The 24880-nt window shown below is 39.3% G+C and overlaps 1 protein-coding gene across 2 annotated transcripts in view; it reads left to right on the top strand.

The window, feature by feature from the left end:
• HAPLN1 (hyaluronan and proteoglycan link protein 1) overlaps positions 1–24254 on the top strand; it is a 209064-nt gene extending 184810 nt beyond the window's left edge. For both annotated transcript variants that reach the window (XM_073624463.1, XM_073624464.1), the window contains exons 3-5: positions 805–1173; positions 7636–7938; positions 18674–24254. In XM_073624463.1, the coding sequence (XP_073480564.1) occupies positions 805–1173; positions 7636–7938; positions 18674–18957 (956 nt within the window). In that variant the 3' untranslated portion in view covers positions 18958–24254. The remainder of the gene's footprint in view (positions 1–804; positions 1174–7635; positions 7939–18673) is intronic.
• Positions 24255–24880: the final 626 nt, after the last annotated feature.

Here is a 24880-nt window from a genome sequence, read left to right as displayed (position 1 = left end):
ACATTTCTCCGAAACGTTATCCCTGACCTGTCTGCTACATTCCTTGGCCTTCATGATGCTGTTTGTTAATTAAGGTTCTCTAACAAACCTCTGAGGGCTTCACAGAACAGCTGTATTTATATTGAGATTAAATTAGACACGGGTGGACTCTATTTACTAATTAGGTGACTTCTGAAGGCAATTGGTTCCACCAGATTGTAATTAGGGGTATCAGAGTAAAGGGGGCTGAATACAAATGCACTTCACACTTTTCAGATATTTATTTGTAAAAAGTTTTGAAAACCATTTATCATTTTCCTTCCACTTCACAATTATGTTTCACTTTGCGTTGGTCTATCACATAAAATCCCAATAAAATACATTTATGTTTTTGGTTGTAACATGACAAAATGTGAAAAATGTCAAGGGTATGAATATTTTTTCAAGGCACTGTATAAATGGCAAAATAGTAGAACTAAGTGGTGTAGTGTATAGATAACCATAGTAGAGGTCATCAACAACCAATAATGTACACGACTCCAGACAGAAATGATCCAAATGATACAGGAAAGCAAAAAAAAAAAAAAATAACTTAAAAGTTAAAAGAGTCTTAGTATCCTGTTCTGAAAAAATGCCTATAGAATGCAAAATGACAGTTAAAATGGCTTGTACGCATGAGAAACAAGGAGCATTATACAGACTATGAAAAAAGTAAATGTTCTCAATCTTGCTCTGCTCTACATGCTACTATAGATACTGAATTATGGGCAGGATATTTTATTGTTTTTTGAAACTCATTTTTGACTGCCTTTATGTTCTTTTCAGAGAACGGGCCTCGTCTTGTGGTGGAGGTAGACCAAGCTAAAGTTATCTCCCATCGAGGTGGTAATGCCACACTGCCATGCAAATTTCATCATGAATCAGTGTCAGCAGGATCACTTTCACACAAAATTCGAATCAAGTGGACCAAACTGACTTCAGATTACCTCAAGGAAGTGGATGTCTTTGTTTCAATGGGGCACCACAAAAAGAGCTATGGCAGCTACCAGGGAAGAGTTTACCTGCAAGGATCAAGTGCAAATGATGCCTCACTAGTTATCACCGACATTACACTGGAAGACTATGGTAGATACAAATGTGAAGTCATTGAAGGACTGGAAGATGATACCGCTGTTGTATCATTGGATTTACAAGGTAATGTCAATCAGTGGCTTATCATTATATACAGTGGGGACGGAAAGTATTCAGACCCCCTTAAATTTTTCACTCTTTGTTATATTGCAGCCATTTTCTAAAATCATTTAAGTTCATTTTTTTCCTCATTAATGTACACACAGCACCCCATATTGGCATAAAAACACGGAATTGTTGACATTTTTGCAGATTTATTAAAAAAGAAAAACTGAAATATCAATGGTCCTAAGTAATCAGACCCTTTGCTGTGACACTCATATATTTAACTCAGGTGCTGTCCATTTCTTCTGATCATCCTTGAGATGGTTCTACACCTTCATTTGAGTCCAGCTGTGTTTGATTATACTGATTGGACTTTATTGGGAAAGCCACACACCTGTCTATATAAGACCTTACAGCTCACAGTGCATGTCAGAGCAAATGAGAATCATGAGGTCAAAGGAACTGCCTGAAGAGCTCAGAGACAGAATTGTGGCAAGGCACAGATCTGGCCAAGGTTACAAAAAATTCTGCTGCACTTAAGGTTCCTAAGAGCACAGTGGCCTCTATAATCCTTAAATGGAAGACGTTTGGGATGACCAGAACCCTTTCTAGAGCTGGCCGTCTGGCAAAACTGAGCTATCGGGGGAGAAGAGCCTTGGTGAGAGAGGTAAAGAAGAACCCAAAGATCACTGTGGCTGAGCTCCAGAGATGCAGTCAGGAGATGAGAGAAAGTTGTAGAAAGTCAACCATCACTGCAGCCCTCCACCAGTCGGGGCTTTATGGCAGAGTGGCCCGACGGAAGCCTCTCCTCAATGCAAGACACATGAAAGCCTGCATGGAGTTTGCTAAAAAAACACCTGAAGGACTCCAAGATGGTGAGAAATAAGATTCTCTGGTCTGATGAGACCAAGATAGAACTTTTTGGCCTTAATTATAAGCAGTATGTGTGGAGAAAACCAGGCACTGCTCGTCACCTGTCCAATACAGTCCCAACAGTGAAGCATGGTGGTGGCAGCATCATGCTGTGGGGGTGTTTTTCAGCTGCAGGAACAGGACGACTGGTTGCAATCGAGGGAAAGATGAATGTGGCCAAGTGCAGGGATATCCTGGACGAAAACCTTCCCCAGAATGTTTAGGGCCTTAGACTGGGCCAAAGGTTTACCTTCCAACAAGACAATGACCCTAAGCACACAGCTAAAATAATGAAGGAGTGGCTTCACAACAACTCCGTGACTATTCTTGAATGGCCCTGCCAGAGCCCTGACTTAAACCCAATTGAGCATCTCTGGAGAGACCTAAAAATGGCTGTCCACCAAAGTTTACCATCCAACCTGACAGAACTAGAAAGGATCTGCAAGGAGGAATGGCAGATGATCCCCAAATCCAGGTGTGGAAAAACTTGTTGCATCTTTCCCAAAAAGATTCATGGCTGTATTAGATCAAAAGGGTGCTTCTACTAAATACTGATCAAAGGGTCTGAATACTTAGGACCATGTGATATTTCAGTTTTTCTTTTTTAATAAATCTGAAAAAATGTCAACAATTCTGTGTTTTTCTGTCAATATGGGGTGCTGTGTGTAGATTAATGAGGAAAAAATGAACTTTAATGATTTTAGCAAATGCCTGCAATATAACAAAGAGTGAAAAATTTAAGGGGGTCTAAATACTTTCTGTCCCCACTGTACAATATATTAAAAGAAAATACTATTCCTTTGAATCGTTCATATATCAACTAATTTATAAATGTTGTATAAAGTACAGAAGTGTTAGAGCCTGGGTCAGGTTTCTTTTGTTAAACACAAGAACAGATGGGGAGCTGTATTCAGATTTTCTAAGGGTCACTTAAATTGTTACTGGTTCGGTAGCACTCCACAAAATGGGGACCACACTTAGGAACAAGGAAAGGGCCCAGGGAATGTACATGACAAACATCCAAGAGTTGAAGGAGATTTAGTGCCCTCTTGAAACTGTTCCAAGCAGTAAATCACAGTGCATATTTATTTGGTATCTACTCACCTGAATCCATGTAAGCACAGTAAAAATTCTAAAGCCCTGATGAGAATGTGTTTGGCCTCTGAAACTCTTTGGCTTTATTCTGCTATCAATTTTATTATTAAATTACCTTGGACTCTTCAACTTTTGTTTGGCACTCTCATTTGATTATACAGTATGTAGGTTAATAATGATGTCTGTGTCCCTGCTGGGGAGATTCACGATCTCTATCTGTTTTAGTGAGCATGGTTGATACCACAAAAAGTGATGGAAAGCCCAAAAAATTTCAATCGTCACCAGAACAAGTAGTGAGGGGAGCCTTTGTTGGTGGCAATTTAGTAGGAGTTTTTGCCTCACTTTGGAGGGATTTCCCTGACACACAATGAGAAGATAATAGAAGTCTCCCCTATGGGTCACAGGCCACAGACAGGTTTCAACTTATATTACCTGCTCTATCCAAAATCCTTAAAACAAGTGAGTTATCTTTAATTATACCCCTTTTATGGATCGGATAATGTCAGATTTAACACATGTATTTAAAAGCAAGCTCAGTAAGTGTTAGCATTCAAAACTCATCTTATACCCAGCATGTAACTGCACCAATTTATTGAACTAGGAGTTATAATTTCCTGGTTTCAATACTTGCTCTGTCTGTATCTGAATGTCTGGGTTTTAGACTCCAAATATTCTAAACATTAGCAGAACATGGGTCCTACTATTGCTTTTGAGGAAACAAAGGGCAGGTTTTCACATACAATATGTCCAGAAATGTCCATATAGCAAGAGCTCTGAGCAAATCACTGTGCAAATATCTCCTGATTTTTTTTTTAATTATTAAAGGAAAACTACCCCAAAACTGTAAAATAAATATATATTTTTAAATGTAACTGTATATTTCTTGCTACTATCATAAGCTACCACCAACATGCAATAAATTCTCCTTCTCCTGATGATTGCAGTGATACCACATATGTGTATGTTAGTTGTTGTTTGTACCCGTAGTACAGCCCAGAAACAATAGTGCATATTTTGCTTTTTTTTAACCTACCTAAAATACACTGACACAGATACTAATTTAAAAAAAATTCTGTCCAAAAATAACTGACCCTGAACTTTGACCCTGACCTTTGACCTTGATATTTGAACCTGACCTTGACCAAAACACTAACCCTGGCACTGACCTAAATCAAACCTTGATCTAGGTAAATTTTTTTCTTCACACACTTTTTTTTCTATCTCTGCAAGGACAGAGAGTGATACATTGTATCTGTTTCATCCATTCACAAAGACAGAAAACACGGGGGTGGGCTTCACAGTGTCTGATCACTGTGATAGCCAATCAGAGGCTATCACAGCGATCAAGTGACCCAGAATCGTCCGTTCCGGGTCTCGATCATTAGAACGGAGCCCGGGGCACTTGGTGAGACCCCGGTCTCTGTGTGGGGAGCACACTCCCAGCGTGAAGGGAAATAGGCAAATATGTGGCCCCACGGAAAAAATCCCAGTCCAGTGGGGCCACATAATTGCGTACTGTCGGCATGAAGAAATTAAAGAAATTACAGTGAAGATTTGTTGCAATTTTTCTTATACATAGACCCCTACATGTCTTTTCTGCCAAAAAAACTCCTCCTACCCTCTTTTAAAACTAACACTGCCTTTTATTCATGCATAGTGCAGGGTACACACTTAGGATTTGTAAGTTGCTGAACAATAGAGTCAATTTATACCCCCCAGATTTTTCAGATGGGAAAGAGGGACACTTATTAGAAAAAGTATGTAGGCATAGGGCACACCCCCTGTTACGCCCCCTAAAGGAGTAAAAAAAAAAATATTAGTTAAACCCACTAGTTCTTTTTTTTTTTTTTTTTTTTTTACCACTTCCATTCCTTTATATTGGCTTTTGAAATTTACAGATGCAGCAATTTAGAAATTGGACCACAGGTTTAGCACTGGGAAACACTTTTTAAAAGATATATAGAAATATATAGATAAGACTAAAATGAGGGATAAATGAGGTGAAAAGACTGAGAAAGGGACTTTGTTCCAAATCAGGGACAGTCCCTCGAAATAAGGGACAGTTGGGAGCTATGCCGATTGCCAAGATGAGGCAACTACTGTACATTGTGCATGTTCAGGAGTTGCATCATCACTAGTAACCCTATTGCTAAATAGGAACAAAAAAGGCACAGAGAGCCAAGCTGTCATTGCTGGAACACTGCAAATGAAGACGTATGTTTTCCAGGATGTTTAAGTATGTGGAATATACAGTATGTATATACAGTATTTACACATTATGGCAGGTCACTCCAGACTCTAATAAAACTGTAATGCCCTGTACACACGGTCGGATTTTCCAATGGAAAATGTGTGATAGGACCTTGTTGTCGGAAATTCCGACCGTGTGTGGGCTCCATCACACATTTTCCATCAGATTTTCTGACACACAAAGTTTGAGAGCAGGCTATAAAATTTTCCGACAACAAAATGCGTTGTTGGAAATTCCGATCGTGTGTACACAAATCCGACGCACAAAGTACCACGCATGCTCAGAATAAATAAAGAGATGAAAGCTATTGGCTACTGCCCCGTTTATAGTCCCAAAGTACGTGTTTTACGTCACCGCGTTTAGAATGATCGGATTTTCCGACAACTTTGTGTGACCGTGTGTATGAAAGACAAGTTTGAGCCAATCCTAGGATTTTGTTGTCAGAATGTCGGATCAATGTCCGACCGTGTGTACGGGGCATAAGACTTTTATTGCTATTTGTGTCTCTGTTAGGAATATCTCCTTTCCCAGTGGCATGAGAAAATTTATCCTAGAGGGGACAGACAATGCAAAACACAAAAAGTATTTACTGTACTTTTACTTACTGCTATTATTATAATAGTGTTATTTATTAGACTACCTTTTCCTCCATGGGACTTCTGTTGGAACAATGCTTTTACCATTCTGAATACACTTATTGTCCATCCAGCCACTGTCAATTGGTTTATAAGTTTATATTAATAAACATTTAAATGCCACCCTTTATAACAGTGATCATCAAACCTGTCCTCAGGGCCCACTAACAGGCCAGGTTTTATGTATTACCTTGGGGAGATGCAGGCTAGAATACTGCAATCATTGAGCAGCAAATGATATTACCTGTGATGTATTTCAGTTATCTTGCAAACCTGGCCTGTTAGTGGGCCTTGAGGACAGTTTTAATGACCACTGCTTTAAGTCCTAAAACGTTTGGAATATTATAGAATGGGTACGCTTTTAATTAAACAGAATAATATATAATATATAATATGTAAGCCTTATTAAAGCGGGACTCCAGGCAGAGTTTGTTTGCCTTGTGGTGGTTAGTTACTTCTAATGATGTTTGTCCCACTACAGAATCGCTGCCATGTAGTTTAGAAATCATACTTTCTTCATGCTGGCTATGAGAATTGCAGCTCTCATACGCAGAAGTCATAGTGTTCTTTATATACCCCCTTTCCCCTTGTCCATTTACAGAACAACTTATTTTTGTGAATTGTTCAAAATGTGGTATTAAAGTGGAACTTTAGTCAGAAAATTAAATCCTGCTAGATAACTTCAGGCTGGCCCCTTCTGCAAGTATAGCTATGCAAAACATTAAAAATAGGTGCCTATATGATTTAAAATCCAGTAATATACGTTCTCACCCTGCTCAGTTGTTTGCTATTTTTCGGCAATGTGCTGAATTTGTAGAGGACAATCTGCTGACAGTCTAAAGATTTAATGCTGCCCAGGGGCTCTGGGCTTCAGATACATGGCAGCCTCCAGGAAGAAGTAATAGCACAAAAAACAAACAACATTTCCCAGCTCACTTACCTGCCAACCTGCAACAAACTAAATTGACCCTGTCTAATCATTTATGTTAAAAACAAGGGCTTTAGTTTACCCACATTTGCAAATATTTGCATAAGCTGCAGTGGCCAAGTCACCGGTAAGTGAGCTGGGAATTTCTATTTTTTTTTTATGTGTTTTTTTTATGTGTTGCCCTTTCATGTAATCCTAGCTGCAAAGGCTAGTTATATGTTAGGGTGGTTGCCATTTGTTAGTATGGTTGGTGAATTGGTGCAGTGATGCACTGGATACCTTTGCTGCCATTGTGCTTTTGCTGGTGCATCCCTGTACCTTTAAGGAGGGGTGAACTCCCTCCAGGCATACCTTTACTTAATCTATCCATTATTATATATGTGCTTCAACTTGTGAAACTCTCAAAATTATACAGTTAGGACTGCAATACACTGAGGTGCCATGACATGGCCGCTACAGCTTACACATATGTTTGCAAATGTGTGCAAACTAAACCCCTTGTTTTTAACATAAATGATTGGACAGGGTCAATTTGGTTTGTTGCAGGCTGGCTGGTAAGTTATCCTTTAATATCATTTAACCCAGTTACCTAATTAAAACTTGTTCTTTTTTTAATGTATAAGGTTTCTAATCTACTTCTTTATATATTTACTTTTTAGGTATTGTTTTTCCATTCTTCCCTCGGCTTGGCCGCTATAATCTAAACTTTCACGAGGCCCAACAAGCCTGTCAAGATCAGGATTCTATAATTGCCACCTTTGATCAGTTGTATGATGGGTGGAGGTCTGGACTTGATTGGTGTAATGCAGGTTGGCTAAGTGATGGATCAGTACAATACCCAATCACAAACCCTAGAGAACCATGTGGTGGTAAAAACATCGTCCCTGGAGTTCGAAACTATGGCTATAGAGACAAAGACAAAGGCAGATATGATGTCTTCTGTTTCACATCAAATTTTAAAGGTAACTTTTTTAAACTTGTTATCTAAATGTTTTTCACATGTATGGTTGCTGCTTTCAGGGCCGTCTTTACCGAAGGGCAAATAAGGCATCTGCCCAGGGCACAGCCATTGTCGGGGGGCCCAAAACAGATGCCCCTGGAGCCCGCACTGCCCGCTGGCTTTTTTCAGCCAAGTTGCTCCACCTCCGGGGTCTAGTGATGGCTGCTCGCTACTGTCACTTGTAAGTACAGAAGTGCTGATTCTGTATTTACAAGTGACAGCACTCTACTCCCAACGTTAAGAATGCTCTCTGCTCTACAAAACACATTGTCTATCTCTATGTGAGAGCAGAGGGGGGAGGGGGCGGGTGATCTACACAGGCAGAAGCTGTTCCACGGACATGCAGTGAGTTACAGCTTCTCTTCTGCAGCCCTCCGTACACAGCTCAGCCCTCAATCTTGCACTCTGTACACAGCCCACCCCTCAGTCCTGCACTCTGTAACACAGCTCACCCCTCAATCCTGCACTCTGTACACAGCTCACCCCTCAATCCTGCACTCTGTACACAGCTCATCCCTCAATCCTACACTCTGTAGACAGCTCATTCCTCAATCCTGCACTCAGTACATAGCTCATCCCTCAATCCTGCAGTCCGTACATAGCTCACCCCTCAATCTTGCACTCTGTACATAGCGCACCCCTTAACCCTGCACTCTGTACATAGCACACCCCTCCACACTGCTCTACCGAAGGCGGCATGACTAGTTATTTATTTCTTGCAGCCTGTCTTCGGGGATACTGCTCCTATTGGTCTCTGTTCCTAGCTGCACTCAGTTAACCTTCATAGCTGTGTGTGCTCTGCATTGCTCATTGCTAATAGCAAGTTCTAGGAGTTTTCTGTCTATTGGTGGGTCCCCTCACCAACCCAGTCCATGCTGTGCAGGCAGTGAGGAGATAATGTGCTGTATCCTTCAGTAACCAATAAGTGAGTTGTATTGATGTGCTGTGACCTCTAGCAACCAATAAATAAGTGGTAATGAACACAGTAACCTCTACCAACCAATCACTGAACAGTAATCATGTAACCTCTAGCAACCAGTGAGTGTTAAGCATGTAACCTCTAGCAACCAATGAGTGAGTGGTAAGCATATAACCTCTAGCAACCAAGATTGTTCAGTAAACTCTAGCAACCAATCGGTTAGCAGAAATGGTGTGCTGTAACCTCTAGTAACTAACAATGAGTCGTAATGCGTGCTGTAACCTCTAGCATCCAGTCAATGAGCAGTATTGATATGCTGTGACCTCTGGCAACCAATCGCAATTGCTCCCTGACCTGATTTTGAGCCTAGCTGAAATTTATTATATGTCTCAGAAGGGGGAGGGGAAGCTGGGGGGCCCAAAGGAAATGTTTGCCCAGGGTCCAATCAGTATTAAAGATGGCCCTAGCTGCTTTCCTAGATAGTTATATGAGAGGCTGACTGTGGCCTGGATGGCAGGTTAATTTGGACTTTACAACTTGGTAATTTAGTGTACTACCTTTCATTACTTTTTTTTCTATTACGGTCTTAAAGACAAGATTTTGACCTTACTATCTGATATTTGAAACATACTTTCTTCAGAATAGCATGGGGAACTTATGAAAGGGAATTCTATTTTCTCTTCTTCTATATTCACCTGTTGAAAGCTGATATAGCTCTCATTTAAGAAGCAGAAACCTTAGCATGGGATGATGAAGATGGCAATAGAAGTGCATCCTCGGAATCCAGTCGGTTAATAGAAACATTTTAGCAATACATCAGTAAGAAAACTCTAGCCAGTTGTCACAGCAAGGTCTACGCTGGCAGTCTACTTGGCAGTTTGTCAGTTAACCTATCAACTAGTAAATTGCAGAAAAGTCTAGAAAGGAAGACTACTGAAAAATATACAACTTAGTTGTAAAGTAATACATCTTCAAACACTTCTATAGGGAAAAAGCAAATGAGCACGCATTTTGACTTATCGCCCATAATGTCCTATCAGCTTTACTACATTATTTTAATAAAAGAAAGCTGAAACCTGATTGTTTTTTGGGAAAAACTTCAGTTTGCTGCACGTTTCAACTTTACAACTTAACCCACTGTCTTGTAATGAATTAATTATACATACCAGGTCAAAGTAACATGTCTTTTTTACACTACACAAAAAAATTGCCATATTCCTAACATTTAAACATCAAAAATACCTACTACCTAATTATTTAATTCTGTATTTCTAACATGGAATTATTTATTACAATGCATTTCATTAAATAGCAGATAGCTTTTCACAAAATATGTGATACTGTAATTAATTGATAAGACGATGTTATTTCTAAGAGCATTTGACAGAACACAGATTTCTGGCACTAGAAGATGCTAATGGGAATTTAAATGCTGGTTTCCATGGCGGCTATTTTCTTTTCAATCCTCATCAGACTTTCATTCAAGGGCTTATGTTCACGGAGATTAGGAAAGAAGTTTAAAACAACTATCGAAGATAATATATCTGTATTTTGGACCAGCTCTTGCAGTGTGTACAAAGAATTACAAGGAGAGCTTACAGATTCAGTGGGACTGCACACAATAAAGTGTGTTATCATGTCAGTGCCAAGGCAGTAGAAGATACAGTAACTTTTCTAAGGTCAAAATGTTGGATTCAACAAGCTGTTCATTATTGGAATAATCTACCCCACAAGCTAATCAGTATTGGAATAACTTTACTGCTACAAAATGAAAAACTCTAGTTTCGCTTTTAGCAACAGTGATATTATTCCAATACTTCTGCTAGTAATTATATCCTATGAAACAATTTCTATGTACTGTTACACAGAGACATATGAAGGCAGAGTGGGACCCTAGACCAGGTAGCAACACCCCCCTCCAATCCCCCCAATCCCTTCGAGTGACATTAATAAGGATTGCAATAAGTACAGAGATGTCACCCTATTCACATTGTCTGTACTGGCATGCCTCCCCCAATCAGATACTGTTTTGCTTTGTTTTTAAGGTTATTTTGCCATATACCAAGGATCTGTAATGTACGAATGTGCTTTACAAATAAAAAGCTGTACATACAATTGTTGGAAAAATAATACATGACATACCGAGAATTACAAAATGTGCATACAAATTCAAATGCACAAGCTATCTATCCTTTCTAGCAAATGAGAATGGAACAATATATGCTCTGTGGGAATATACTAAAAGTTACTTTTTTTGGGTTGTAGATTTAGCGTCATACCCAGGTATAGTTCATTCTTTCAGTCTTCATCTTTTCCAGACAGCTCTTTGCTTCACAAAATCCTTCAAAACTTCTGCTGCTCCTTTTTGTTCAGCACATGGCTAAGTTCAAGTCCTTTGTTCCCTCCCACTACTTCCTGCCAACATCACTTCTTGTTCCAAAAGTTCCATGAAACTAAATAGGTTAGCCACTTCACCCGGAATTACATCATATGACGTCGGGGACTTGAAGTATCTTCACGGATCTTGTGAACGGATTAATGGGAGGGGCTAGGGAAGACCCGGCTGGTGCACGTTGGCACCAGTGACAAAGTCAGAGGCAGATGGAGTTTCCTAAAGAAAGATTTTAGGGACTTGGGAGCTAAATTAAGGAAAAGGACCTCCAAGGTAGTATTCTCAGGAATACTACCGGTACATCGAGCCACACCAGAAAGGCAGAGGGAGATTAGGGAAGTAAATAAGTAGCTGAAGAGCTGGTGTAGTAAGGATAGAAGGGTTTTTAAACTAGATGACGGGGGGGAGGGTCCAGAGGTAGAGATAGTCAGCGTGGAACATATTGCAGAGGGTAGTATTGGGGCATTAGTGATAGGTTGACCAAAGCACATAAGTATAGTAGCAAGTCCTAGTTGCAATCTCGGAACACTCAATAAGAGGATAATATGCGACCGGTCTAAACTACGTGGCATGTTCACCAATGCCAGGAGCCTGGCGGACAAGATGGGTGAACTAGAGATACTGTTGTACAAGAAGTATTTGGATTTTGTGGGAATTTCAGAGACCTGGTTCAACAGCTCTCATCATTGGCTGGCAAACATTCAAGCGTATACCCTTTATCGCAAGGATAGAGAGGGTAAAAAAGGGGGAGGGATAGGCCTATATTTAAAGAATAATGTACAAATGAATGTGAGAGATGACATCACTATTGGAGCTAGGGAGGAGGTGGAATCCTTATGGGTAGAGCTCCAAAGGGATGAAGTTAAGGGGAAAATAATACTGGGAGTATGCTATAAGCCCCCTAACCTGAGGGAGGAAGGGGAGACAGATCTCCTATCACAAATTGGATTAGCAGCAAGGATGGGAAGTGTTATCATAATGGAGGATTTTAATTATCCAGACATAGACTGGGCGGAGGGAACCACGCATTCATCTAAGGCTTGCCGGTTCCTAATTGTCTTGCAGGACAATTTTATGGGTCAGATGGTAGATGCACCAACTAGAAATAAAGTGTTACTGGATCTACAGTAGGTGACCGTGATATTGTGTCAATCTCACGTTGTTATCGGCGAGATTGATACCTGCGAGCCCCGTCGTGGGAGCCAGCGCCGAGCTGGCTCGCTCATCGGGAAAGGAAAAATGTGTTTTTTCCTCTCCCGATGAGCAACAAGCATTGCTGTCAGGTGTTTGGTATGAATCGTGAGGGGGAACTCCATGCCAAATTTTAAATAAAAAACCGGCATGGGTTCCCCTCCAGGAGCATACTAGGCCCTTAGGTCTGGTATGGATTTTAAGAGGAACCCCCTACGCCGAAAAAACGGCATACCAGACCCTTATCCCAGCACGCAGCCTGGCCGGTCAGGAAAGGAGGTGGGGACAAGCAAGCTCCCCCCCTCCTGAACCGTACCAGGCCACATGCCCTCAACATGGGGGGGTGGGTGCTTTGGACTTCTGCTCTTTTGCTGCTCTTTTGCTAGCGTTGGCCCGATCTTCTTCATCGTCTTCTTCCCTCCAGTCTTCTTCTGATGTTGACATGACGCTCTCTCCCGCTGTAATGCCGTGTGCGCGGTGCGCAACGACTTACATAGGCATGGGGCATGGTCACCGGGTGACGTCACCAGGTGACCCCGCCCCTTATGACGTCACAGTCCCATCATGCCCCAAACAATGGTGTCATAAGGGGCGGGGCCACCGGGTGACATCACCCGGTGACCACGCCCCATGCCTATATAAGTCGTTGCGCACCGTGCACACGGCATTACAACGGGAGAGAGCGTCGTGTCAACATCGGAAGAAGAGAAGAGGGAAGAAGACGACGGAGAAGACCGGGCCAACTCTAGCAAAAGAGCGGCAAAAGAGCAGAAGATAGCAGAGGAGCCCGGCAGAAGAACCGGAGAGCGGGAGAAGAACCGGAGACCAGGAGAAGAGGCCGGAGAGCGCTGAGAAGTCGGAAGAAGACCCCCGGAGCTGCCTAATAAATTACTTTAAAAACCTGTCTAGTGTGTTTTTATTGACACTTTTTCCCCCAGGTGAATGGGTAGGGGTACGATGTACCTCCATACTCATTCACATAGGGTGGGGGGCCAGGATCTGGGGGCCCCCTTATTAAAGGGGGCTCCCAGATCCCGATAAGCCCCCCCGCCCACAGACCCCGACAACCAACGGCCAGTGTTGTCGGGAAGAGGCCAAGAAATCCCAAGAAATTCTTTAAGTATGTAAACAGTAAAAAAGGGAGGACAGACCATATTGGCCCCATAAAGAATGAGGAAGGACATCTGGTTACAAAGGATGGGGAGATGGTGAAGGTATTGAATTTATTCTTCTCTTCAGTCTTCACAAAGGGAATCGGGGGGCTTCAGTAACCAAAACTGCAGTGTTTATCCTCATGACACATCACAGGAAGCACTTCCATGGTTAAGAGAGGACAGAATTAAAATTAGACTTGAGAAACTTAACATTAATAAATCACCGGGACCAGATGGCTTGCACCCGAGAGTACTTAGGGAACTCAGTCAAGTAATTGCCAGACCATTGTTCCTAATTTTTACTGACAGTCTACTGACTGGAATAGTACCAGCTGATTGGAGAAAAGCCAATGTAGCACCAATATTTAAAAAGGGCCCAAAATACATCCCTGGGAATTACAAACCAGTTAGCCCAACATAAATATTATGTAAACTCTTGGAGGGGATGATAAGGGACTATATACAAGATTTTAATAATAAGAACAGTATCATTAGCAGTAATCAGCATGGATTCATGAAGAATCATTCTTGCCAAACCAATCTATTAACCTTCTATGAGGAGGTGAGTTGCCATCTAGATAAAGGAAGGCCCGTAGACGTGGTGTATCTGGATTTTACAAAAGCATTTGACACAGTTCCCCATAAACGTTTACTGTACAAAATAAGGTCCGTTGGCATGGACCATAGGGTGAGTACAGTACATGGATTGAAAACTGGCTACAAGGGCGAGTTCAGAGGTTGGTGATAAATAAGGAGTACTCAGAATGGTCAGGGGTGGGTAGTGAGGTCCCCCAGGGTTCTGTGCTGGGACCAATCCTGTTTAATTTGTTCATAAACAACCTGCAGGATGGGGTAAACGGTTCAATCTCTGTATTTGCAGACGATACTAAGCTAAGCAGGGCAATAACTTCTCCGCAGTATGTGGAAACCTTGTAAAAAGATCTGAACAAATGAATGGGGTGGGCAACTACATGGCAAATGAGGTTCAATGTAGAAAAATGTAAAATGATGCATTTGGGTGGCAAAAATATGAATGCAATCTATACACTGGGGGAGAACATCTGGGGGGAATCTAGGATGGAAAATGACCTGGGGGTTCTAGTAGATGATAGGCTCAGCAATGGCATCCAAGCTGCTGCTAACTAAGCAGACAGAATATTGGCATGCATTAAAAAGGGGATTAATTCCAGAGATAAAGCGAAAATTCTCCCGCTATACAAGACTATTTTTTTTTACCTTATTTTCTTAATTAAGGTATTTCTTTGTTTACAAAATACATCAAACTCAAACATCCCTTCAAACACTCAAACCCCCCCGTTCTTCCTATCCCATCCCCCTATCAAGTGTGTATATGACAGACGGTTAATAAATCATTAATATCTTAGGTGGTCCGGGGGGGGGATTGGTGTTGTGGGGATAATCCAAAATCTAAAATTCCATTTAGATCTAAGTTCCTACTCAAACACACTTTCCTCTCATCCCCATCCATTTCTCTCACTCATCCAACCTCATCATTCTCCTTCTTAATTTAATTTCTATCAGGTCACTTTTCATCCTTAAAATACTTTTCCACACTATATATATTCACATATCAATCCCTCTAGCTTCCCACCAAGGTTTCCACATCTTGTCTTATTTCTTTAAAGTCCCTTGTTTTACATATACCGGTTTCTCTTTAAGAATTACCACATTCATACTATTTATCCATTCTCTTCTGGACGGAGGTAACACCGACTGCCATCTCAGGGCAATCAGTTTCCTTGCTTGGAATAAACCAAATCTCAGAACTACCGTCTGGGTGCTTCCCAGGTTTCCCTCTCCTTCAACTAATCCCAGGAGACAATGTTTTGCCTCCAACCTAGTGGAGGTTCCAAATACCCGGTCAATAGTTCTTGTCACCTCCGTCCAATAGCGAAACAGCTTCGGGCATCTCCAGAACATGTGAATCATATTCCCCACCATGTCCCCGCACCAGGCACAGCTTGCATCCGGCCGCCAGCCAAACTGAGTGTAATAGGTTTTATATAATAGGAACAAGTGTGACATCCTCTGAGAGGGGGAAAGTGATACCAGCGGGGAAAGTTCAAGAATTCTATTCCATTGTGTTTAGGAAATATCTCCCACATCTTTTTCCCACTTCCTCTTGTACATACGGCCCTCTATCCCTCCCATTCTCCCTTGGTTTATATGTGGGTATATTTTCAAAATTAAACCTTTCCCTGTTTCTGCATTAATTGTTTTTTGGAGAACTGGAAATGTATCCACTCTAAAGTCCTCCATCTAAACTGTTCCTCCAGTGTGTACCTGACCTGCAAGACGCTTGAGAGGAGATATGATTTCAATTTACAAATGCCGTACTGGTGACCCCACAATAGGGATAAAACTTTTTCGCTGAAGTGTAACAAGACTCGTGGGCACTCATTAAAATTAGAAGAAAAGAGGTTTAACCTTAAACTATGTAAAGGGTTCTTTACTGTAAGAGCGGCAAGCATGTGGAATTCCCTTCCACAGCCGGTGGTCCCAGCGGGGAGCATCAATAGTTTCAAGAAACTATTAGATAAGCACCTGAACGACCACAACATACAGGGATATACAAGGTAATACTGACATATACTCACACACATAGGTTGGACTTGATGGACTTTTTTTTTGACTTGTTGGACTTGGTCTTTTTAATCAACCTCACCTACTATGTAACTATGTAACTTAGTAGCGATATCTGAATGATGCCTGCAGCTGCAGAACAATCATAGCTTGATTGTTTTTACAGGTGGCGGAAGGGGATGTCCCACCTCCCGCCACCCTCCGGTGCTTCTCCAGTCACCAGTGGCGGGAGTTTACCATGGAGCTGACCAAGGACCAGATGGTCCCCGGTCATCTCTATGACTCCCGGAGGCCTGGCGTGACATTATGTAAACACTCGCACAGAGAAGCAAACGCATACGTAGGTTGCGCCCGCATATGTAAATGGCATTCAAACCACACATGTGAGGTATCGCTGCGAATGTTAGAATGAGTGCAATATTTCTAGCACCAGAACTACTTTGTAGTGCTAAACTGGTAACCTGGAAAAAATGTTAAATTGTAACCTTTGGAGTTTTTTAAGTACCAAAGTTTGGCGCCATTCCACGAGTGTGCGCAATTTTAAAGCATGACATGTTAGATATATTTTTTTTCACAAAACTGTTTTTTTCCAAGAAACTTGCGTTTGAAATATTGCTGCGCAAATACCGCATGACATAAAAGGTTGCAACAACCGACATTTTTTTCCCTAGGGTCTCTGCTGATTTTTATATATATATATATATATATATATATATATATATATATATATATATATATATATATATATATATATAATGTTTGGGGGTCCTGAGTAATTTTCTAGCAAAAAATTATGATTTTTACAATGTAGGAGAGATGTATCAGAATTGGCTTGAGAGGCAAATGGTTAATTAGCATATGAATAGAGGAAGCCAAACTTCGAAAAATAATGCATGATAACTAAAATGTTATTCCATATATTTATGCTATAAAAATCACCAAAATAGCCATAACAACACAGACACCAACTGCTTATAAGTGCTTCCTCCCTTATGGAGTGGTATTGAGGCATACAGCTTTGCCTAATTGACTAATCTCCCTGGTGTACTTGTGCAGAATGAGCAATATAGCTGGTCCACCTGGGCATCCATCAGGGCCTAGGCAATTGCTTCAGTTGCCTTTTGAATAAACCGGTAATCCTAACATGAAAGCTAAATCTTTTCTATAGGTTGTTGTGAGTAGGAAAGAACAAATATGCCTGGGTTTGGAACACAGCAGGTTTTCAATTCTTGCTCAAAGTTTGCCAATTTTATGGCTTACTCGATTGAAGTCTGTGGTTGGTGAATCCTATATTCTTTTCAAGAATAAGGGTCTAATATGAATTTTGAGGGAGACGTCACACCATATTTTTCTTTAAGGGACAGTGCACTTTTTGGAGCAATGTTATTATGCCTTTAAGAAGAAACAATTGACATGGGGTCCCCCTAGAGATCCATATCAGACCCTTATCCATGAATAATGGTCTGGTTTGGATTTTGAATGGGGCTCCATACTGTTATTTACAAACAGAAGGACACTGGCCAGAAATTGTTATTTAGCAGTTATAATAGTTATAATGTTTTTTTTACACAACGTCACCTTTGCGGAAGCATATCGTACAGGTGCACAACTTCTAGTGCAAGTTTAAAGTGGAATTCTAGCTTAACCCTAAACTGTCCTCTCCTCCCTCCTAACACCTATACTAGCTAACCTGTGTAAGAAAAATGTACTTGCCCATTTTCAGGTCACTCCGGTTTGGTCACATGATCTGCCCTGTGTAGTCCAGCGGTACTTGATGGGTAGAATAGAGAGCACTCTGACAATGGCTTGTTATGCTTGGAGTGGTGAAGTCACCCATAGGTTTCAATGGCCTATCTGTCTGTCCTCCCTTGTCTCCCCTGCTATCACACTGGCCGACACAGGGCAGTGGGATCGTGTTCTCCTAAACTTCCATATGGTTTGGGTGTTATGTTTGTGGATTTCCTGCCGGGTTAGATGAGCATCCAGCGAACCAAACTTTGTTAGTTTTGCTCATCCTTAATCCATTCCTTCTAATTACTAGCTCTTGGGACTAAGCTGACCACAGGCAAAGGCTATTCACTGCATTATAGAGTGTTCTTTATTTTATCATATGCAGGTAAATAGCAGAACAAAATCTGTTTATCTGTTTATATGACTTTCCGATCTTCATATTAGCTGCTCCCAATGTAAAAATTGTCAACAGCTGCTCATGGATTTAATCCTGCTTTTTAAACAGAGACCTTTAAACATTGTAAAATGAATTGTAGTAAATATTGAACATTTTTCTGAAATGTGTGCATTTTACTGAAAGAGAGACCCTTTAAACCCTTTAAAATGAATCATTTTAAGCCTTTTAACATGAATTGTAATCAATAAGGAGCATTTTTCTGAAATGTGTTTTTTATAAAAAATGATATTACTTTATTTTTATTCTTAGGTCGTTTCTATTACCTAATACATCCAGTGAAGCTGACTTATGATGAAGCTGTACAAGCCTGTATCAATGATGGTGCTCAAATCGCTAAAGTAGGCCAGATGTATGCAGCGTGGAAGCTACTTGGCTACGATCGCTGCGATGGAGGATGGTTGGCTGATGGTAGTGTTCGTTACCCAATCTCAAAACCACGACGACGCTGTAGTCCCAATGAAGCAGCTGTGCGCTTTGTTGGTTTCCCAGATAAAAAGCACAAGCTATATGGTGTTTATTGTTATAAAGCATAGAACTATAGCAACTCAAAAACACACACCAGTATTAAAAAGTAATTGAAAAAGTGAAAATTTTATTTTGAAAGTGAACTCATGCAAGCTATAAAAAACTGTGATAAACCTTTTTACTTACTGTAAAAACATTGTCATACATTTATGTCATCGGCTTTCTTTTGTTTTTATTTTTTTTTATAACTCTTCTTCAAGCTATAATTTAAAAAAAAAATGTATATTTTAAATTAAAGCATAATGGTTATTCAGTCACACTAAACCATATCTAGTAGTTTAATGAATGGGGCATGCCATAGCTTGATGAATGCTTCATCTTCCTCAAGGAATGTAAGATAACTCCAAAAAGAACTGTATAAAAAAAAAATGAAAATAGTTTATACAATGATATTTTAAAATGCACTACAGAAAGTAGATCATCAGGTTCAATTTAGGTGCTGCCAGTGTCTGCTTATGCATAATAGGACAGCTAATATAAAACAGTAGTATATAAACTGTATTTGCTTTGAACATGGTTTGTTTTAATATTATAAAACAACAGGAAAAAGAAAAAAAAGAACAGTGATGTCATTAGAAGCACAGCAAAAATCCTAGCAGTTAAACAGTATTTTTTATTGTGTATGAAACATTGATGAATGTTTGCATAATTAATGAATGAACCCTATTTTGTTTTTAATTCAGTTCAATGACGCCTAAAAAGTGTTGAGTTACAGGTACAGTTGGCAAACTTTCATGGGTTAGTTAAACAGCAGTGGCTGTTTGTTAAGATATATATAGCATTTACTCAGGGCAGTTATTCCATGTGAACTGCTGGACAGAACAAACACATACTCAAAATGATATAGCAAAGTTTATTATATGTTAGTCTTTAATTATTATTGTATTAATATATATTTAATATTTTTCGTATTTAGAATTCATAAGACATTATTGAAAATGAGCACAGCTTCCAGTTAAACCCAATTATACAAATTCATGTTTTTCCTCAACTCTTACAGCACAGGTCTAACTATACAGTAGGTCAACAATTAACATAAATTATATGTATAAATAACAGATAAATTTATATGTATACATTCAAAAGCCTACAAAAATAGAATTAGAATGAGAAATATATGCAGGGCACAATTACAGTCATCACTTGATCCTCTCCAATGCCAGTGGTATATTTTTTTAGAATATTGTTGTAGTATGTCATATTTTGTTGAGCATGTAATGCGCAGGAGAGTATGCAATTTTTTTTGTCACTGACATTCCTTGCTAGAAGCACATTTTCCATTTTGATGTAATTTTATTTATAAATGTATCCCTACAATTTCAGTGAATAATTAGGTAAAAATATATAACTACTCTGCTTTCTTCCAGCTCTCCAAAGTATTGCAAAAATAACCTTAGTTGTATAATATTGCCCTTAACATGCAGCTTGTGTTTTTGTGAGTAATTTTAAATGCATCTGATGGAAACTTTAAGTTTACTGAATGTATGTATAATGCAAATAACAAATATCCAACATACTGTAAGCATGCAGAATATAAACTTGATATCTTAAAAAAAAAGTCATACACGTAGGCCCATATTTAAAAATCCAGCTTTACTGAAGTTTAACAAATATAAACACATGCCAAGACATATATTAAGGATTCATGAAGTTGGGCAATGTTTTAACAATTGGTAAAATATGGAACTGAATACGCAAACTACAGAGAATATTTTCTCCTGCAGCTATATAAAGCACAAATTATCGTTTAATCTATAAAAATGTAGTAAAAAAAAACAAAAAAAAAACATAAGCTGTATTGCTAATAGTTCCAGCATAACAGATTCAATCGCACTGCTATTTTGTTTACATATGTTCAAAAAGAGTCAAATTACACTATTTTAGTAGCAACATGTTTTTTAGGCAGTGTTGCTAGTGTTGCACGATTTTCGGTATAGCTTTAAGAGAAGATTTGCTTGACTAAATCATGTCATGGTAATAAAGCAGTCAAACCATCAGGGCCACCTTACATATCAATTAAGGGTTTCTATAGTGTGCATGAGTGACACTTCTATTTATAGCACCACATCCCTAGAATAATATTCAAAGAGGAAAAAATGGTTTCAAGGGACTTTTAGGGTGCTAAAAATTGCACATTCATGTATGAACAAATTACAAATTAAAACGTCATCATTTAGTGATTTACAAAGTTAAAAACCAATCATATTAAAATATATACACATTTGTTGCATGGTCACTGGTGTATTCATATATGCGGCAATATAACGGTATGTAGTCCCAACATGTTTCACCCCCTAAGGCTTCTTCAGGGGATTTGATAACCGCTATTGACATGGAAGCTATACCAAAAGATAATGAAATATCAATCAATGATACAATAACCATAACAAATATATACATTTACATGTTTAATCTGGCCATTTCATACTTGCCTTCACACTTATTGTTAACCAAAGGCAGATCAGTCCTCACAGTATCAGGTAGTGGTACACTGGGACCGAGCTATAATAAATAAATATTCATGATGTAAATGTTTAAACTCTCCAAGAGACAAGTTAACTGTTGGATTTGGATATTTCATTTTCATTTTGTATAGCGTCCATATCAATAGCGGTCATCAAATCCCCTGCAGAAACCATAGTGGGTGAAGCATTTTTCCTCTTCGAACCCTACATATCAAAATGTCCTACTAATTTCCCTAGTATTTCTTGTTTTAATATACAAATTGTAATTTCAGCTTCAAAGTCAGAGCTCTTGCATGCCCCCAGCATCCCTCAGTACAATGTAAGGCTCTTACTTTGCATTGTCAGAACTGTGAATCTGATGCTGATCATTGCAGTTTGCATGGTGAGCACACTAGAATTGAGGCTCCTAAAGTGGTGACACTTGAGCAAATTTGTATTTGCAGCCTTTTGTTATGTTGGATTGGCTGCTTTATCAGAATTACTGATCAACTTTATTATTGCAAGTTGTACTTCAGCTTAGAGAACCAGTTTTGTCTTCAAAGATTCAATCAGGATAAGAAAAAAATAAACATATCGAACCATTTATTTTTTAGAGGTTGCCTTCTTCTTCCCAGTAAATACCAGATCAAGTGGGAAGTTTGATTTTTGCAATACCCCCTCCTTAATTTGATTGAATATTTAAACATCTGGCTTTACTTCCATTGCTATGTTAGTCAAGGTCTTTAGATGTACACTATATTACCAAAAGTATTGGGACGCTTGCCTTTACACGCACATGAAGGCTTAAGTCTGTAGGGTTCAATATTGAGTTGGCCCACCCTTTGCAGTTATAACAGCTTCAAATCTTCTGGGAAGGCTGTCAACAACGTTTAGGAGTGTGTCTATGGGAATGTTTGACCATTCTTCCAGAAGAGCATTTGTGAGATCAAGCACCGATGTGGACAAGGAACTTGACTGGCCTGACCTCAACCCGATAGAACACCTTTGGGATGAATTAGAGCGGAGACTGCGAACCTGGCCTTCTCGTCCACATCAGTGCATGACCTCACAAATGCACTTCTGGAAGAATGGTCATACATCCCCATAGAGCAGCAAAAATTATCAGGCACCTGCTAAAATGAGCAACAATTGGAATTAGGCAAGAATAGTGTCAATCCTGTAGACCTTAGCTGCTAGGAAATACTCCTGGGAAAGAGTGACATGAAGAAAGCTGCAGAAAGTTCCATAGAAGTGCTTAGATCCAGGTAATACTGTATTGACTGTATAGATACTCTGGATGAGGGCAAAAAAACAGGATATCAGTTTCCATTCAAAAATGTAATGTTTATTTCTAAAGGCATAATCTTGAGTAAAAAGCTGTGCAAACCAGTAGTGTCAGATGGATATTTACAATCATCAATGGCTAGATCTGCTTGTCCTTAGATGGAAGAGACCAGGATGTCTCGATGCCTTCCGGCTCCAACACTGATGTATAACGGATGGAGTAGGCAGTTGAATGGAAACTGATATTCTGCTAGTTTTATGCCCTCATCCAGGAGTATCTATACAGCCAATACAGTATTACCTGGAACTAAGTGCTTCTATGGATCTTTCTGCAGCTTTAAACATTCCCATAGACACACTCCAGCTGTTATAGTTGCAAAGGGTGAGCCAACTCAATATTGAACCCTATGGACTAAGGCTTAAATGCCATTAATGTTCATGTGCATGTAAAGACAGGCATCCTAATACTTTTCATAATATAGTGTATATTGCACTACTTATTAACAGGATACTTACTAGCTCGGAGCCACACAGAGAAGTAAGTTTGATCAGAACTAGTGAGAAGTACCACCAGAACTGTTGGTAAGTTTGAGCCATGAAGTAGAAAGCCAAGACTTCAATCCAACAGATGAAGTCGGGGTTAAGAACCTTAGTTAACACTAGAGCATGGCACATGCAAGTCATAGTTAAAGTCCCTATGGGGTTGATGTACTAAAAGAGTAGTGCATGTTCTCTTTTAAACTGCTTAAGCTCATTTACAAACATAAGTGAAAATCATTCTGAAAATGAAAACGGTCTACTTCTTAGCCTACCAAATAAACACCGCTATATATATATGTATATATATATATATATATATATATATATATATATATATATATATATATATATATATATATATATATATATATAAATGTATATAGAAAAAAAGGTCACTGAGCTGAAGTACAACACACACTTGAGTAAATCATCTGTTATATATGCTTTTCAGAAGTTTAAGTACATTAAAACAGGCTGAAGTCTGTAAATGGGGTGCTAATTATTTTAAAATTTTAGTATTTATTAAGCTCTACTGAGGGGTGAGATGCCCTTACTTTACTGCCATAATCTATATTTATGTCCCTATATGGACAGCAAGTAATATTAAGGTTTGACTGCCTAGCAACTATACTGTTTCAGTACAATTCCCCTTCCAAAGAATTTCTTTGTGAGATCATCTAGGGCACAAGATAAATCATAGGTAGAGCTTAAACAAATAAGGAAAACATGCTGGTATGAGGCATAGAGAAGGAGCATTGACATAGGGGCCTACTGCAAGGCAAATTTGCTTGTAATAAACAAAAAGGTTGTTGGGTGCTGTATTTTCATTATATGAAAAAAAAAAAAATAAGCAAACTAACCAATATATTTAGTTATATTAGGGGCCATAAAGGTGGATGTTTCAGGATAATGGAATAATTCTTAATAAATGCAAAAATGAGAAATGGACTTGCTCTACAATTGAGAAGACAGTGGTGCTGCAGGGTAAAAATGAATTGTACTGAAGAAAAATGTGACAATAAATTACAACTATTTTATATTTTGTATTATGTTTTATTTTTTTTTAAGATGTGAGTTTTTACCCTTATTATGATCTAGCTACCTCTAGAATAAATTTTTCAGGTGATCTATAAACTTATAAATTGAACTACATAACTCAATTTTTCTCATCTTAAGTATAACTCAAACTGTATCATCCTACGTTTTATGTAAAGCAGGTTATACAATTCTCAATAACAATGCCACCTCCTATAGCATTTAAACTCCAACGTTCAGGTTCTCTATAAACAGTTATTTTGTTGAAGAGTTAAGTGCCATATATATAGTGGTATTCGGAGATGCTGACTAAGGTTGGTGTTGCAACAAAATCTATGACAACCTACTCTCCAGCACCATCATGGTTATGTTGCAAGCAAGATGAAGTTACACAGAACAAGAACATGACACTTCCAAACGACACTAAAACTTTTATCAGCAGAAGAGCTAAATACATATTTCTAATTGGCTCCTTATCAGATTTATGGTTACTACTTAATTGAAGGATAACTTTGGGGCAGCACAGTAGATAAGTGAACACTCTTTGGTCCTGCAGCTGTCGGGTCATAAGGTTGGGCACCTCTGCTTGTGTTTGAGAACAGTTTTCTGAATCTTGCTTGAAGTTCTT

Source organism: Aquarana catesbeiana, linkage group LG01 (genome assembly GCF_042186555.1).
Source record: "Aquarana catesbeiana isolate 2022-GZ linkage group LG01, ASM4218655v1, whole genome shotgun sequence".
Taxonomy (NCBI): domain Eukaryota; kingdom Metazoa; phylum Chordata; class Amphibia; order Anura; family Ranidae; genus Aquarana; species Aquarana catesbeiana.
The sequence above is the reverse complement of the archived record's forward strand: the minus strand, read 5'-3'. Positions and strand labels throughout refer to the sequence as shown.